At 40.7% G+C, this 16,453-nt stretch overlaps 2 protein-coding genes across 3 annotated transcripts in view; both read left to right on the plus strand.

Annotated features, from left to right (window-relative positions):
• Positions 1-3,468: 3,468 nt before the first annotated feature.
• On the plus strand, positions 3,469-8,227 carry pheta1 (PH domain containing endocytic trafficking adaptor 1). Its single transcript, XM_041937428.1, has 3 exons — positions 3,469-3,574; positions 4,130-4,246; positions 5,122-8,227. The coding sequence occupies exon 3, from the start codon at positions 5,168-5,170 to the stop codon at positions 6,068-6,070; it is 903 nt and encodes a 300-aa protein (XP_041793362.1). The 5' UTR covers positions 3,469-3,574; positions 4,130-4,246; positions 5,122-5,167; the 3' UTR covers positions 6,071-8,227.
• A 1,842-nt stretch (positions 8,228-10,069) lies between these two features.
• Positions 10,070-16,453, plus strand: part of sh2b3 (SH2B adaptor protein 3) — a 52,632-nt gene continuing 46,248 nt past the window's right edge. For both annotated transcript variants that reach the window (XM_041937913.1, XM_041937912.1), the window contains exon 1: positions 10,070-10,301. The gene's annotated coding sequence lies outside the window, so the exon portion shown is untranslated. The remainder of the gene's footprint in view (positions 10,302-16,453) is intronic.

Consider the following 16,453-nt stretch of genomic DNA (forward strand, 5'->3'; position numbering starts at 1 on the left):
CTTTTTCCCCTGCAGGGCCCATTGAGATACTCGATACAAGTGGAAGGGGTGCTTGTCTCATACACTGATCAACCCAGGTTCATCACAGAGGGAGGAGCCAGAGCCAAGGCCAAGCATCAACATTTTTTTTACATAAAACGCTGATGGCTATCAACCACCAGGAGACGAGATCATCTAGACAAATTCATACTCTGACTTTTGAGCACTGAATGACCTCCAGGCACAGTTGTGCCAGGGCAATGTTACTGTGAAACTGGGGGAGAAGGAAGGGCAGTCATTGTTTGTAGTATGTGCATACAGATAGCTGAATCTATACTTGTGGAGGTGATATTTTTGGTACATAGAAAATAGTTGAATTAAAGTTTAGAATGCTGCTGAAACACTGTCATCAAAAGTAATGAGGTAAGTTTAGATGAAGAGGTACAAGATGGGGCGAAATGATGTCAGCCAGTATTTGACTGATGTCTACACAGACATTTGCTCTGTGCATACTCAGATGGAAATCAATAGCTCCACTCAACCGATGGAATAAGCCTTTTAAGAATTGTAATTGTTTGTGTCTGGAGAGCCCGACAGGTCTGCCTGTGAGCAAAACGCTGCTCTGCTGGACTGCAGATAAGGAGAATAGTGTTATGTCAGTATGCACAATCACAGTGTATTTTTGGAGAGACTACTGGTTTTAAATGAATGATGATGTGGTCACTGATCTGTGTCCAGACATTAAGGTCATTGTATATCAAAATCTATGTGCTCAACTGATGCCATGCAAGCTGTTTTGTTTTTGGTTTTTTTTTCACAATAACATGCAGAGATACAGTATAGTGGCATAGTTGCAGCTTTACAGGATCCTTGAAGAAGTAATAATTTGCATCAAATTTTCTTTGTATATAAATATACATGTACATGTTTGATATCTATATATTTCAGGCATTTTTCTACAGAGACTTTAACATTTAAAGAGATGATATTTTTGATATTGTGTTGGATGTCTGAGAGGTATTTTGATGAAAGCTGACATTCCCTCAAGGTACGTGTTTTTCAGCAGGGCATAGCAGAATGAGTTATTTATTCACAGCAACCGGATGGTGTATGTATGGATGAACAACAAGTGCTTAAGTATTATCACTTCGAGGAACTTTACAGAATGGGCTGTATTGTGAGAAAGAAAATGTAAGGTGGAGAAGATAAATGGCGTAAACCAAATACCTAGTTGTGCTTTATCAGACAGGAGGCATGGGACTGAATGAATGCATGACTGACTCTTCACTATGTCCTGCCATCACTGTGTTTTTCTATGCATTTCTGTGGAGAGGCTGTCTGCTGGTGGGTCCGACATGCAGGGTGCTCTGCTCTCCATAATACAGAGTTAAGAAATATTCCCTCTCATTTCCTCATATGATGTCCATCAGGTTGTTTCTGCAGTCACTATAAACCTGATAAATGTCCTGAGTTTTACCACATTGCTTTGGACAATGAGTCATTGGTAATTAAATAATAATAATGATAATATTAATAATAATAACAATAATGATAACAGTAATATTTTTTATGTAGCACTTATCAAAACCAGAGATTACAAAGTGCTTCATAAGAAAAACAAAACAAATGGAGAATAAAAAGGAAGAATGTTAATCTATAGGCGAACACATTTTCATGATGGGTCAATAAAAGGTGAGAAACATAGGCTGGAGAGCAAAAAAAATTCTTTGATACACACAGCCTCTCTCCACATTCAGACTGGAGTCACCACAGATGTAAACTCCACCTCTTTGATCTCATTGGACAAACAGATTGAGTTCATGACCAAACTAGATAGATCAGTTTTAAAGATGACTGGAATGTCTCAAAAAGCTGTCAGTGGTATTTTATTGTTCGTGTCCACAAACTGTTGGAAAATAACTTGTGAGAAGTAAACACTTTACACTTAATGATGATGTGTGTGTGTATTTTATGGGCTGGACAATCATTTTAAGCACAGAAAGTGTTGATTTTTATGTCTGAGTTCTCCATTATAAACTGTGCTCTTGCAAATGAATCTTTTAGAATGTCAACAGTCTGTGAACTGAGAGTCAAGTAGAGGAAATGAAACCGACTGTATCACACTTAATCAGAGTTACCAAAAAGCAGTGCGAGCAAACCTTTCAGAGGGAAAAATACATTAGATGGCATCAGCTGTATCAGTTAATTGAAGATTAGTGTGACGAGATAAAGGGCTGGCGGTGCTAAAGACCATCGGCTGTCTCCAGAAGATATTCAAATGAATTCATAGTGGCTTGTCGTGATCATACGCATTAGAGAGCAGGCCAAAACCAGCAGCTCAATGTCTTAGAAATGAAGGATAGAGTTACAGGAACAGGGTAGTTGGTAGCCTGGAGGTCAGAGAGACAGTTTTGAGACAGGAACATCACAAGTTTATGTTGATGAATTTGAAAAATCTGCTTAGGAAATCTGGACTGGAAAAGTACATGTTTAACTCATTGCCTTGGTACCCATGTGTAAAGCTCCTAACTCTAAAGTGGCAAAGGACGACTGGTTGTACTGGTTTGTAACCACTTTACCATAGAGTGCATTATTATAGGCAGAATTATCAGCGTAGAATTTAACAACAGTAGCATAACTTTTGTTATAAAATGAAGGTATTAGGGAGATACTAGTCTTATTTTGGATGAACCACATTATGAATTATAGGCCAATGGATGAGTTAATTGGCTAACTGTTTTAGCTCAACAGCTATTAAATAAAACATGATTGTTATCATTATTATTATTATTATTATTATTATGTTCTCCTTAAGTAAGTTGGAAATCAAGTTAAATGTATGATGCATAGAGTAATATAGGTTAAGGGGCAGCCTTGGCCTAGAGGTTAGAGAAGCGTCCCCCACCGGACTGGCAGAAAAATTTGGGTGTGGTGGAGTATCCCCTCCCCCCTGCATTAGCCGGCTGATGTGCCCTTGAGCAAGGCACTTAACCCCCCTATATGCTCCCCGGGCACCTGGTGCGGCAGCCCACTGGTCCTGTGTGTTTCACTGCATGTTGCATGTGCATGTGTGTGTTTCAAAATGGGATGGGTGAAATGCAGAGAAGAATTTCCCAGTTTGGGATCAATAAAGTGAATTTAAAAAAAAAATGCTGAATAGATGTCAAAAATTAGAGGTAGACGTTCAGTTGAGGCAGAGTAATTTTCACAATATTTATAATATTCTAATCAATTCTTGATAAACTATATCGTAGTCAGTACCTACCTTTGTCAGATGACGCCTACATGACACATCCATGCAGGTGTAAGCAGCTGGCACCAAATTCCACCTTTCCAAGGGGAAAGACGGGGTGCGCATGTTTTGATGTACCGCCTATCCCTGATGAAAAAACAAACGGTTCACCGGTGAGGCTGAAGAGTTGTAATTACGACTCCGCCCTTTCAAACTGGCCGCGTACAAGCCAACAAGCGCTCTCCCAGTCGGTCACGTGATAGTGAGGAACGGGAGGAAAAAAGACCGAAGGAAGAGGGATAAAGAAAAAATAAACAACGGGAAGCCTGTCTGCCTGTCAGGAGCTGGCGTCTTTATCTGCAGGTAATAAAAACCAACACTTATCATGTTAACATCACACTGTCATTACCTGTGAGTTCAACTTACTGACACAACTGTAGCGGTAAGCGCTAGCTAGTGCTCAGCGGTTGAGTGATCTGAAAATGCTGACGCTGGATGCCCATTTGTATTCACCAAAGTGGCTTAACACGTTCAGCTAGTTGGCACAGAGAAAACTGCTCAGACGGCGTCCATTCGTGTTTGTACTCGTCTGTTATGGAAACTAGCCCGTCTCCGTAGTCCGACATGAATTCCCGCTAAGTGCTGATGTGTCAAAAGCTTGTGACCCACCAGCCAGCACGGCTCGAGAGTGAATCATTCGGTCCAAACGCGATTAGCTCGCAGTGGTGGAAAAAACGGCTAATGTGTAACACGTTAGCCTGCCGTGTCTGAAACCAACTGGACGTCGACCTCTCACTTCGCCGTCACTTCCACTCAGGCTTGTTTAAAAAAAACAGCAAGATTACAGGCTTGTTGGTCGTCGCTGGGTGTAACTGACAGTTTTGGAGTGAAAATTAGTCAAACTTTTGTCTTTTCCAGCCTTTATTTGGAGAGACGTCAAAAACAGACAAAAGAAGATGGGAGGTGTGTTTGGTCCTTCGCTCCAGATGTGATGAGGGGACAGAGGCGGATGTCAGCTGGATGTGAGATGCACACGTAAGTAAAAACAAACCTTCAGTGTGTGGTTTATTGACAGAATTTTGTTCTAACAGGTTTTAAGCATCACACCAGTTTTCAGCAAAAGCAACACCGAAATGTACAAGTTACAACACAGACAAGTTAATTGTGCTAAATAATGTGATAGATGAACTCAGACCAGTGTCCAGCCTTACTTTAACTTCATTCTCTTTTATGCTTCTGCCTCAGCAGATTGGATTAGTAGTTGTTTACACAGAAGGGAAGGTCTGAGTCCTGGTTTACAGCTGAACATGTGATTATGCAGCATATAACCCAGCAATTTCTCCCTGTTGTATAACTTAGCTTTTTAAGTTGGCCTACATTTACAGTGGACCAAGTCTATGCAGTATTTCTGATATACTGTAGTTTTACTTTGGCAAAACACTGTCCGACATTATGTCTGCACACTTGTACAGCGACATGTAAGGTGAAAAGTGTTTGCACTGCCACGAGGGCTGGCAGGATGGCTCGTGAAGAGGAGATGAGAGAATGTAGGTTGAAGTCTGACCGGCAAGAACCTGCCCAATAAAGTGCCTGAGAGAGCAACAATGAATCAGTCTTGTTTCCCTGTACCTGACCCTGTGTTCTGACTCCCTTTTCAACAGGAGAAGAGTAAACAGACTATTTGCCCACTGAAAGATAAAACATCTCACATCCTTCATTTTACTATTTTACCATGTCAATAAAGTATACAGCCTTGTACCACTGAGAGCAAAGGTTTTAGTGAAAACCAATTAGCACAACTATTAAGCAAGATCTGCTGGTGCAGTGACTTACTTAAAGGAAAAGCTCTTGTGGCATCATTTAATATAGACTAATCTGTTTAACCTTGGGGATGACCTCTGTCTTCACAGTGTTCTTTAGGTAAATAGTCTACTGAGGAAAAGGAGGGGGCAGAAGATGAAGCTGAACGAACGCAGCGTGGCACACTACGCCACCTGTGACTCACCACCAGACAAGACAGGCTTCCTGTTTAAAAAGGGTGAGCGCAACACAGCTTATCACCGACGCTGGTTTGTCCTGAAGGGTAACATGCTCTTCTACTTTGAGGAGCGCGACAGCCGAGAGCCCATCGGCGTCATCGTCCTTGAAGGGTGCACTGTGGAGCTGTGCGAGTCAGCCGAGGAGTTCGCGTTCGCCATCAAATTCGACTGTGCCAAAGCACGGGTGTACAAGATGGCTGCTGAGAACCAAGCAGCCATGGAGTCGTGGGTGAAAGCGCTGTCAAGAGCCAGCTTTGACTACATGAGGCTGGTGGTGAAGGAGTTGGAGAGGCAGTTGGAGGAGATCCAGGAGGCTGCAGGAGGTGGCTGTGTTGGGGCTGGAGTTGGAGGCCTGCAGGGCAGGCCCAAGTCCTCCAGGCGTAACCAGGTGGCGCGGTGCCGGTCTGGAGCATCCTCTTCCTCCTCATCTTTATCCTCCTTATCATCATCTTCATCAAGTGCCCCACCCATGTCGGTCCCCTTCTCTGCTCAAAAGAGCCTGCAGGATGAGGTGCAGCTCATCTCTGAGTGTTCCAAGGAGAATGGAGTCACATGGAGTAGACCATCAGTTGCCTTGACTAACGGCTTTGTTGAGGCAGCGTCTTCCTGTGTGGCCTGGGAAGGCTGTGCAGACTCTGGGAACAGCTCTGTGATTGGTTATGGGGCTGATGGGGTGAGGGCTCCACCAGTGCCGCCCAGGAGAAGAGGAGCATCCCTGGAAAGCCCCGTCTCTCCTGGCACCGGCTGCTTCTCCAAACTCCACGATTGGTACGGCAAGGAGGTGGAGGAGCTGAGAGTGCAGTGGCTGCAGAGCCAGTAAACTAATGGAGGTGCATCATCTCTTTTTCCACGGTTTTATCATTCCTTCCTCAACATTCTGCAAGGTTACACCCTTCTGAACCCAACAGAAGGGCGAGAAAACTGAGACTTATTTGCAGTTTGCAGTCTTATCTCCAATCAAAACACATGAAAATTGAGATTGATTCCAGATCTTGTCTGGCACAGGGGAATCAACCTCTTGCATAATACTATCCATTGTACAATTCCAGTTATTTTACAACCCAAGATATGCTCTTTCCCACAGTATTGCAAGGATCACTTGCCAAGGACACTTAAATATGTTCAGAATACAACATTTAAAATGTTATCATTAATGAAAATCATTAGCTTTTCTAACAATATGCAGAGAGTTTGACCTTGTCGTAGATAAATTAAAAAAAAAAAGATGCTGTTCTATTATTATATTGCCAATGGTAGCTTCCAGATATACTTGTGCAATTGTTGGCTGAGTTTCCTTTAAAGCTGTAGGAACCTTGATCTAAACTTTGATCATGTTTTTCTATAGGCATATATACAAACTGCTGTGCTAAGCTTGCAAAATACCAAAAAAACAACAAATAACTGAGATCTCACCACAGATAAGTCGTTTTCTGATGGAAGGGAAAAGCCCTGGATAGTACGGATGTTTCTGTTATATGCAAATGAAATAAAGAAAGGCACATAAATAACAATCTGAAGGCAATGCACGATTGAAAATAATAATAAAATTGAAATAATGATGAGAAAATAAAGAGGGATGCCGTTTTCGCAGTTGGTGGCATTTTTACAATCTAATGGCACGGCCACAAGGACAATTAACCGCTCCAGTTTCCTGCAACTTCAAGCCACTTTAACTCTAAGATCACTTTAATATGTTGACACATGAGGATACTCTTGGGGGTGGGGAAAGTGGTGCTGAGGAAAAATAGTCCAGATTCTCCTCCATACTCCCACCGGGGCACATCTCACCCCAGAGGCCTTGTGGCTGCTAAGGTCAGAGCATCCTCTCAACAGTCACTGGGGACCGTAGCAGGAGCTGGATGTCTCGCTCAGAGCCACACGCTGGTATTTTTAGCCCTTGTTAGCCAGCGGGCAGATGATGCTGTGTCATAAGAATGCTTGTCACTTCGTTCTCTTTTGACTCTTATGTTTCATAAAAGGAGATTTTTTAACCTTGAACTTACAGGACTTAACACTTGTCGTTGTAATTGTCAGATAATTTCATGTTCTTAATTTGATCACACTGTCGGTTTGTTCGTTACAGCTGATTAACCTGAATGTTACTGAATGAGCGTAACTCTAAGAGGCCTATAGTCTATGTGAACACCTAACCTCTTGGTTTGTATATAAATATTTACTATTCCATGTTGGAAATTAACACCAGCAGTCTACAATATGGGCCTTTTGAAATGATTGCTCATCCAATCACATAGCCGTTTACATTTTTTAGATATTTCTTTTATATGTGCCTTATGTTTTCATTATAGCTCTTTTTATTGCACTTGCAACCATTACCATAGGACTACAGTGAAGAGAGGTTTGGCTTTTCTTCTCTTTTGTCTGTTGGACTGTCTTCTTTCTTTTTTTCTTTCTTGATAAGGCTCATCTGGGTGCAATCACTTTTTGACAATGGCTCAGTTCCTTCAGTCAGCATCAATGCACAGTGCTATCATTACTGTTATACGCTTGGTTTGTACAGAAACAACAATGTGGGAAGGAGTGGTACAGTCTAAATTGTGTTTTTTCAAAACTGCAGCATCGAGGCAGCATGCTTTTGACATCTATTATCTAAAATTATCGATGTGGTGCCAATTTTATTAACTCCAAAACAGCATTCCTGTAATTGCAGATGGCAATAGTCTGTTTTTGTTTTTTTGTTGTTTTTTTACAATTATATTTATAGCAATGTGTCAAATGAACCATATACATAATAATGGTATCGATCTTTATGCAGAAGTGCCAAATGAAGAATGCAATCTACATGCACAATAATCAATTTTTTGTCCATTGACTTTCATGATTTTTCAAAATCATAGTACACAATGATCATTATTTTAAATAACCAATAATATGTAACACATTGTCCTGATATGATTCACTGAAAAGATGTTTGTTAGCTAAGCATTTGCTGTAACCCACTCAATAAACAGTGTTAATATGTTGTTTACAGTTACTTTTTCTGAGTCCTTCATGATATGATGACATGATATGTTTAGTTTTTGTGCAGTTGCAGCAAGACATTTTTAGCCAGTAGTATGGCTGGTTCAGACGTTTCTCCTATGTATTTTTATTTTTAGAGATAAGTACCGTAATGACAGGGCCTCTTCATTCATTCATGACCTCGGCTGGCCCTGCGAAACCTCACACACATCTTTGGTGCTATTCATCCTCTTGCTCACCAGGTGTCGCTGTGCAGCAACTTTAAACTGTACACTCAAACCCTTGACTTAAGAAAAATCAATACTTTAAACCTGGAGGGACATGCAAATGTAACATATCATCTGGTGACAAAAGCCAGCAGAACTTTGAGTCTCAAGAGCAGAAAAACAAAATGTTCTAATGTCACCCCAGACAGACTGTATGCACTTTAATTTTTCCTGTTCTTCTTATGCAGTAAGCTCTTGGTAAACCCTTGTTTTCACTAATTTAACAGTCAGAGATAAAGAAGATAAATATGTTGCTTTAGGTCAGATCCTTGCACTATAGACTTGTAAGGTGCATTGAGTTGCATTGGCAGCGAACAGTGTCATGCCACAAGATAGAAACACTCTTTTTAATCTGCATTTGTTGCTCCGTCAGTGTAAGGAATTATTGTAAGGAGTTTAGTCTCTTATAAGAACAATAGAGGATATGACACCACAGAAACAAGTGCTACAGCAGTGACAGACATTCACAGATTGCAAACTAAATGTACACTATCTAAAAACACCTCTTGTAGTCTGGACCGTTCTTGCATCTTGCACATACCATGCATGACCATGGCCTGCAGACAGCACCAAATTCAGAGAACAGGGAAAGTACTTCCTGTCTGGAATTTCAACATAAAAATACACGTTAAAGTACCGACCAGTTACTTTAAAAAGAGAATGAAAAGCGTCGCAGTTTTATATACAGTACATATACACACTCATTTAAATTTATTAAGCTAATGCAGTCTGACACAAGAGTCTCATAGTAAATCTCATGAAGGCTATGATGTGTTCAACTATATAATCATTTTGGAGGATGTGTGGTATGGTTGAACTATTAGGGCTGTTTCTCTTATATTCCCTACCCTCATTGCTATAAATGGCGTTTTAAATAATAGAGACATGTCTAATAACATGACAACTGAGTGTAAATACGTACGGTCATATTCCTTGTTTTGCACGGATTATGATTATTCTGTATATTAAGAAAACTGGGCTAAATAGGCTTGCAGTTTACTTTGGTATTGACAGCCCTCTAAATATTTTGGTTAACACAACATCGAAATACTTTTCAGATAATTTATCTATGAAATCAAACAAAAAACATGGGCAATGTATTTTACAACTTCCGAGGAAGTAAAATTGCAATCGCTGAACCTCCGAAGCCTCAGGGTATCAACAAAAAAGTAATATTTGCCTTTTCTAAGTAAAACGATTGCATTTATAAATGGTATGTAAAACCAGTAATGACTCTATGACATTACGGATATTTTACTTTTTAAATCTAGATAAAGTAGTTGCATCAGCTGCAATGATTCACAGCGCTATTTGTGAGACGTTCACGTGTTAGTTTGGGTGATGTTGATTTGCTGTTAGGTGACGGGCCCCCTAGTGGGTTAATCCGGCCTTGGTGACTCGTGCCTCTTGACGCGAGCAGGCATTACGTTGTATTATTTTGAAAAGTCCGAGCCGGAAGCCACATTGTACACTTCGTCGGACTTGACAAGTTGGACCGCGGCACATTTTTTGACAGCGGAAATGAGGAGTCGCCACTTTTTTCCGCGTGAAGTTCGAGGCTGAAAGTTTTCTTTCCTCGTTTTTTTTCTTCTCCGCGGAGGAACCATCGCGTGCGCTCACGATGAGAGAGAAAGCGACGGGCTCCTCAGCTCGCAGCTTCTCCTCTGATGTCCGCTTTCTGTTGCTCCTCGCCGACGTCGTTTTGAGTTACTTTAGATGCTTCTCGACACATTTCCGTTATGCGAAGTCCAACTTGTTGGTTAGTCGTCGTGCTGCGGTGGGTGCCCATCCGAGATAACGGAGAACGTGAGTATGTCGTGAGCTCCTGTCCGCTTTTGTTACCTTCAAGCCTTAAAGTGCTTTTAACATCACTAAACTCTAAACTTCACCACATGGGGGGATAATCCCAAAGTAACCACCCGGAGCAGTAATGTGGACATAGCGTCGGTCCAAAATTACAGTTTTTCTGCACTAATAATCGTCGAAAAAATGTGCTCGTGTGAAATTTAAAGGGCTCTGCCTCTCTCTTGCTCGCGCCTGGTGCTGCTGGCGCTAACGTTTTAGCCAAAAAGTAAAGTTTTCTGTTAAAATGGGAGTCCTGTCGGGATTTTCCTGTCTTTGAGCTGCTTGGCGTCACATCAGTGAGGATAGTTGGCACAAAGAATGCACACAACACGTGCTTTTTGTAACTTAGTCGTAGCTTTGCTGTATGTGAATTGTCTGTGACATTCTTTGCCACTAATTTATCAATGGTGGTCGCCATGGTGATGGCGCAATATGAAACCTATTGACTTATATAGTGATGCATGTTAATGGGCCAAACACGGAGCCAAAAAAAGACCCCCAACTGTCATTTCACCCATGAATAACAAACACGGCAGCGTTATTGGTGTTTATGGCAGAGGTTATTGTGTGTTGCACGAGCGCGAGTGTGCGCGTGCAGAGGTCATTGGTCACCCCTCATGACTGCTGGATGGAGAACAGGAACAAGTGGGGAGCAGCCACTTGGTTTCACAATCCAGCGTTGTGTAGCAGCAAATCAAAACAGTAATTTGTGTATGTGTGCGTGTGTTTCGGAGGGGATCTACTTCTAGTCGTGTGTGTGTGTGTAAATACAGGTTTGTGTACAGGAGGATATTCTTTCAAAGTAAAAGGTGTCTCTCTGTGTTTGCTTAGAAACTCTGAGGCAGCAGGTGTGTAGTTGTGGTGGTTCCCAAATGTTTCGACCAAAATATTCGCTGAACAGTTGTTAGGAGTGGCAGTATACCTTTTTTTGAAGTACTGTACTTAAAGACAATTTTGAGGTATTTCCAGTTTATGCCACTTATAGTTATATTGAACTACATTTCAGAGGGAAATATTGCACTCTTTACTCCACTATACATTACACATAAATGCATCAATAATGACAGTTATGTTATGTTATATATAATAATAATGTAACCCCCTGAAATGGGCAATTTTGCATTATTAGTACTTTGACTTTTGATGCTTGAAGCACATTTTGCTGGTAATACCTCTATAATGTGCTGCAGTAAAATTTTGAATGCAGGACTTTCACTTGTAACTGAGCATTTTACTACCTCAGGGATCTGAGTACTTCTTCCACCACTGCCTTTATATAACAATATCCATACAGTGACTCCCAACTGTCAAAAGTATACTTGGGAGGGCTTCCTCCGTCTGCCATCCCGTTTCCATCAAAATAATGCAACAAGCCTCAACTGAACTGAGAGAGAGCCAGAGCTTTGTCAGTTAATGAGCTAACCAGCTAAAATATGACAAATTTAATGTTAGCTGACTGACTAACATGTTAATGTGCACATGTATGTATGTGCCGTTCCTTTGGGATAGCTTTTGGGAATTTGGAGCAAACTCAGTGACACCAAACTGGATGTATGAAGCACTGATATTGCTAAAATGTGTAAAAATCAGTTGACAAACTGTTCATCTATAAAGTAGGAATCAGTCAGGAATGCCTGTTTTGTAGCTAATTCAGCAAATTAAAAGCCGGACAAATCAAAGTCTTGTATTGCCATTAAGCAGTTGTGCTCATTGTTTTGCAACAGTAACCACAATCGTCTTAATACACCCAGATATCTTAATGGGATCACTGCCAAAGTATAAACAGTATGATGAAATCTCTGATGGTTGACAAATTTATATTGTCTCATTGCATTGTATCGTATATGTGTCATATCGCCCACCCTTACAAATTGTTATCAAGTTGCCAGCTGTGTCATATTACCAGGCCCTCTTTCAAATGTATATAATCTGAGAAAACACACTTGTAGGGCACATATTTACCTTCTGCAGTAATCCCAGCAACATGCTGGTGTTGGCATTCTTTGTTGATTCAGTCATTAAGATGTGACCGTTGTAACACCTTGAGCCATTGAAGCACAAAAGACAGAAAAACATGCCTCTAGGGTGGGGAAGTAACACCAGCTAAACCGTACATAATATTTTCCATGGCAGACAGGTTTAACTGTGTCGACGCTAGACTATAATTTAAAGGCTGTGTGTAGTTCCAGAGCCCTAATTGGCCCGTTGGTGTTTATGATGAATTTCAGAAAAAATTTGCTTCCCTACAGACTCTCTTGGTGTCTGAACTTTGGTGCTGTCCTCACTTCTTTTGCTCAGTGTGTATCTGCCTGTATAAATGTGTAGGTGTCCCCACACTAAGCCTTACACGAATACAGTTAAACCTAAACATGCACCCACACAATACTGTGAGAAATGATTTGTGCTTCCACGTCTGATGACCATCTGAATATCATGAGTTATAATATTCTGGTTTACATTTTCAGCACTGGAAAATCTTGGACTTTCCCTAGAGAGGGGGATGACACTTGTTCAGTATAATTATAATAGGATTTTCTCCAACATGACAAGATTACTTGGTTGGGGATTTTATGCACCACAGCACAATATTGTCTCTGTAGCTGTCTCAGACATCCTTCCTTGAAAGAAAAGACTGTAGCTTCTTAGATTAGTGTAATATCTTTGAAGCATAATGCACCATTGATGCACATGTATGCGTGGATGTTATGTGGTGGTGGAGCCTCTGCAGCTTCGGTTATCAGCCACAGATCAGACAATGTCATGGTTCCTTGTCTTTAACTGAGATGTTATCGGATGCCAGCTCTTCCCCCCTCAGGGTTTTAAAGAAGGCAGGAAAAGAGAAGGAGGAACCATGGGAGATTAATTTTCAGACAGACAGAAGAAGGAATCTGCAAAAGATGAGTGATGGAGTAACAAGGAAGACACAAATTATGGCAGAAAATGGGAGAAAAAGAACGCTCTTTTCTGGTGTCAGTGGGAACTTCTACAACGTAACACACATTTTTTGCAGTTTGTGTGTGTATTTGTGACTTACAGAGCTCTTGGCCACCCAAACAGCTAAGCCTAAAAATCTCAGACTCAACTGTATTTTCTCACCACAAAAACACACACACACACACAGAACATACAGTGGAGTTGAGTTCTTGCATGTGTGTGCACGTGTTTGTGCAAGCATGTCGGGGGGGACAGACTTGCGTGCCTGTGTCTTTTTTTTTTTTTTTTTTCAAAGCAGCAGTAATTAGAGACTGTGTGTATTTGCATGTGTTTACCCCAATGCGCCCCAGTTCTTGTTGTTGGAAGAATGTTGATTATAGGCCCGATTTAGCTTCAGCAGTTTGAGGATGTCGCTTCAAATGTGTGTGCTTGCAGGCTCTGCAGTAGCAATACGTTAATGGATTTGTGTGTGTGTGAGTGTTCACAGTGAGGATGCAGGTCGAGGGTTGTTGTTTTGTTTTTTTTTAAGCCCCCACTGAATGTTAGCTTTTCAATCGTGAGATGTTTCATGCAACAATTAGTGTGTGAACAGAGTAGCCTATGAAATTAATTCAGCAATTATTTTGATAATAGATTAATAGTATAAGTAATTTTGCCTAGTAAATTAAAAAAATTTAGCTTTTGGACTGTTGTTCGGACAAAACAAGCAAACTGAATGCTATGATTTCACAGTATATCATAGACCAAACAATTAATCAGTTAACTGAAAAAAATAATCAGAAGATTACATGCACATTACATGCATACACACATCGAATAGCTTGTGCGTTTGTTCCTCTGTCTCTGTGTTCAGCTGAAATGGGAGTCATGTTTATGTTGAATGAAAGTAGGAACACATTATCGTGCAAAATACCCAATTTGCATAATGTCGCACAAGTTTATTCCCAATGACAGCACAGTATTTTCTATCATTGCAGCCAAAAACAGGACTCTTGGATGATGCTCCTTTGTCAGAAAGTGCAAACACTGAAACTCAATTGGCTCGTCATGAGTCCCAATGTGGAAGAGTTTATAACTCCTGAATTAGCCTTCCAGGAAGTCAGATGATTCACAGCCAATCAGAGTGACTGAAGGAGTGAATTACCCCCCTCAACAACCCCACATACAAGTTATACTCACATACACACACACATGCACACACAATATCTCACAACTTAAATACTATCATCTTCACAATTCACAATGAATGAGAATCACATCACCAGTAGGGATGACTCATTCATAAAGTGCTTGTGGATTTCAGACAGCGATGTCTGTCTTACTCTCCCGAGCTGGAACATTTGAGTCTTGAATGCTTGAATTGGCTGAATTGTATTGATTTGACTCCACCGTATTGTGAATGATGGATTGCTGTTTTCAGCTTCTCAGAAACTAAACCTGTGTTTAAGGGTTCCAGTAATGAGTTGAGGTCTGCTTTTGGTGGCTTTGTAGCTGAGAAACTCACTTAAACTGTTTAGTTATTCAGCGTATGCGTATTCAATGTTCTGTAATATGCACAGTCAGTTAGTGTTTGTTTTGCCTCAGCTCGAAGCCTGTATGCAGGAAAAAGGGTCTGTGCATGCATTCAGTTTTTCTTCATTTTAACAGTGTCTACAGTATGCTTCCACAATAATGTGCATGGCCCCATTCTGTTCTTTTTAAAATAAAATTCAGACTCAGGCAGAGCCCGATTCCATTTAAATTTTTCTGAATACTGTGTTTTACCATTTAAGAACTTTTTTTTTTTTATCAGAAAGAGTGTCTAATCATGTGGTGGACTTCAATAAGAAAATATTCAAATTGTAAGTGATGAGGTAAATATAATGCAAGATTGCACTATTTTAATCAAACAGACCTTCTGCACGACAGCCTCCGCATGCAGCTCAAACACACCTGGCAACTGGTTGTGATGGAGGTTACTCTCACATTTGGGCAACACTCCTCCTTGATTACAATGCTTGACCAGAAATGGTCATAGCTTTTTAAGTTTTTTCCAACAGATTATCTGAATCCGCGCATACAGCCACAAAGTCGATAAGGTTGCGCTTCCATGGAAAATTTCTGAACTTGGTTCTAGTAAAACACGAGTAAATCATTTTACTATGAACATTAATTTAATGTTTACAGTTTCATTGTAAATACTTGAGTTAATTATACTGTATCATTACTGAGCTGTGTGGTAATTATGGCGGTATAAGTTTGTCCTGAGCCCTCAACATTTTTTGAACGGCAGCAGGGTGTAATGAATGGACAAAACACAGGAAGAAAAAAGGTTGTTTGTGATGCCTGACAGTCATTACTGACCTCATTCCTTAAGTCTCCCCTCCTCACACATCACATCTATCCATGCAGCCAAAGCCAAAACTGAACTTCTCTTTTCATTTTTTGCCTGTCATTATGTCTCTGGGAGCCCTATATTTTAGTATTTCCTTGACATGCCAGGGTCTGTCTTTGCAGGATAATGATAGACTGTGCAGAGACGTTTTGTATTAGTCATTGGTAGGATGCCGGACAGCTGGAAAGATGCTTGTTAGTGAGTATTTTACTTGGTTATTGGGCATTACTGGACACATAATCATCATATATACTGTTTTCTTTTACGGTAAACCCCAGATTTGTTTGCTGTTGCAGTATTCATGAGGAAAGTGGTCATACAGTGAGTTTCTTACTTTTCATCCTTCCTAGTGCTGTGCAGTTTCCTTTGTATCATATATCCAGCCTTTCACTTTCGCTCTTTTCCCAACCTGCCTCCCTCTCTCCGTTCCCAGACCACAGGAAATGGCCAGAAAGCGGCTGGGCTTTATTTCTGTGCGTCTTAAGAATAGCAGCATTGTGTTGTGTTGGAGCCTGCATTGTTGTGGGAATGTAGGACTGAGCTGGAGAATACTCTCAACCAAAACAAAAACCCTACGTACCCAGTAGTATTTTTCCTGCACATCAGAACAACAAACGGCATATGCAACACAAAAGATAATTCTTCACTAGTTCGCAGCTGTTGCTGCCTCTTGTTTTCTTTTATCAAAAGATAGTCGCAGTTTCAAAGGTTGTTCTCGCACCATAGCTTTGTTTATGTTGTGTGGGTATATCAGTATTTTTTCTTTTTACGTAAGGTGTTACACAAAATATTTCTTCTCATTAAA

This window comes from Chelmon rostratus, chromosome 5, assembly GCF_017976325.1.
Source record: "Chelmon rostratus isolate fCheRos1 chromosome 5, fCheRos1.pri, whole genome shotgun sequence".
NCBI classification, from domain to species: domain Eukaryota; kingdom Metazoa; phylum Chordata; class Actinopteri; order Chaetodontiformes; family Chaetodontidae; genus Chelmon; species Chelmon rostratus.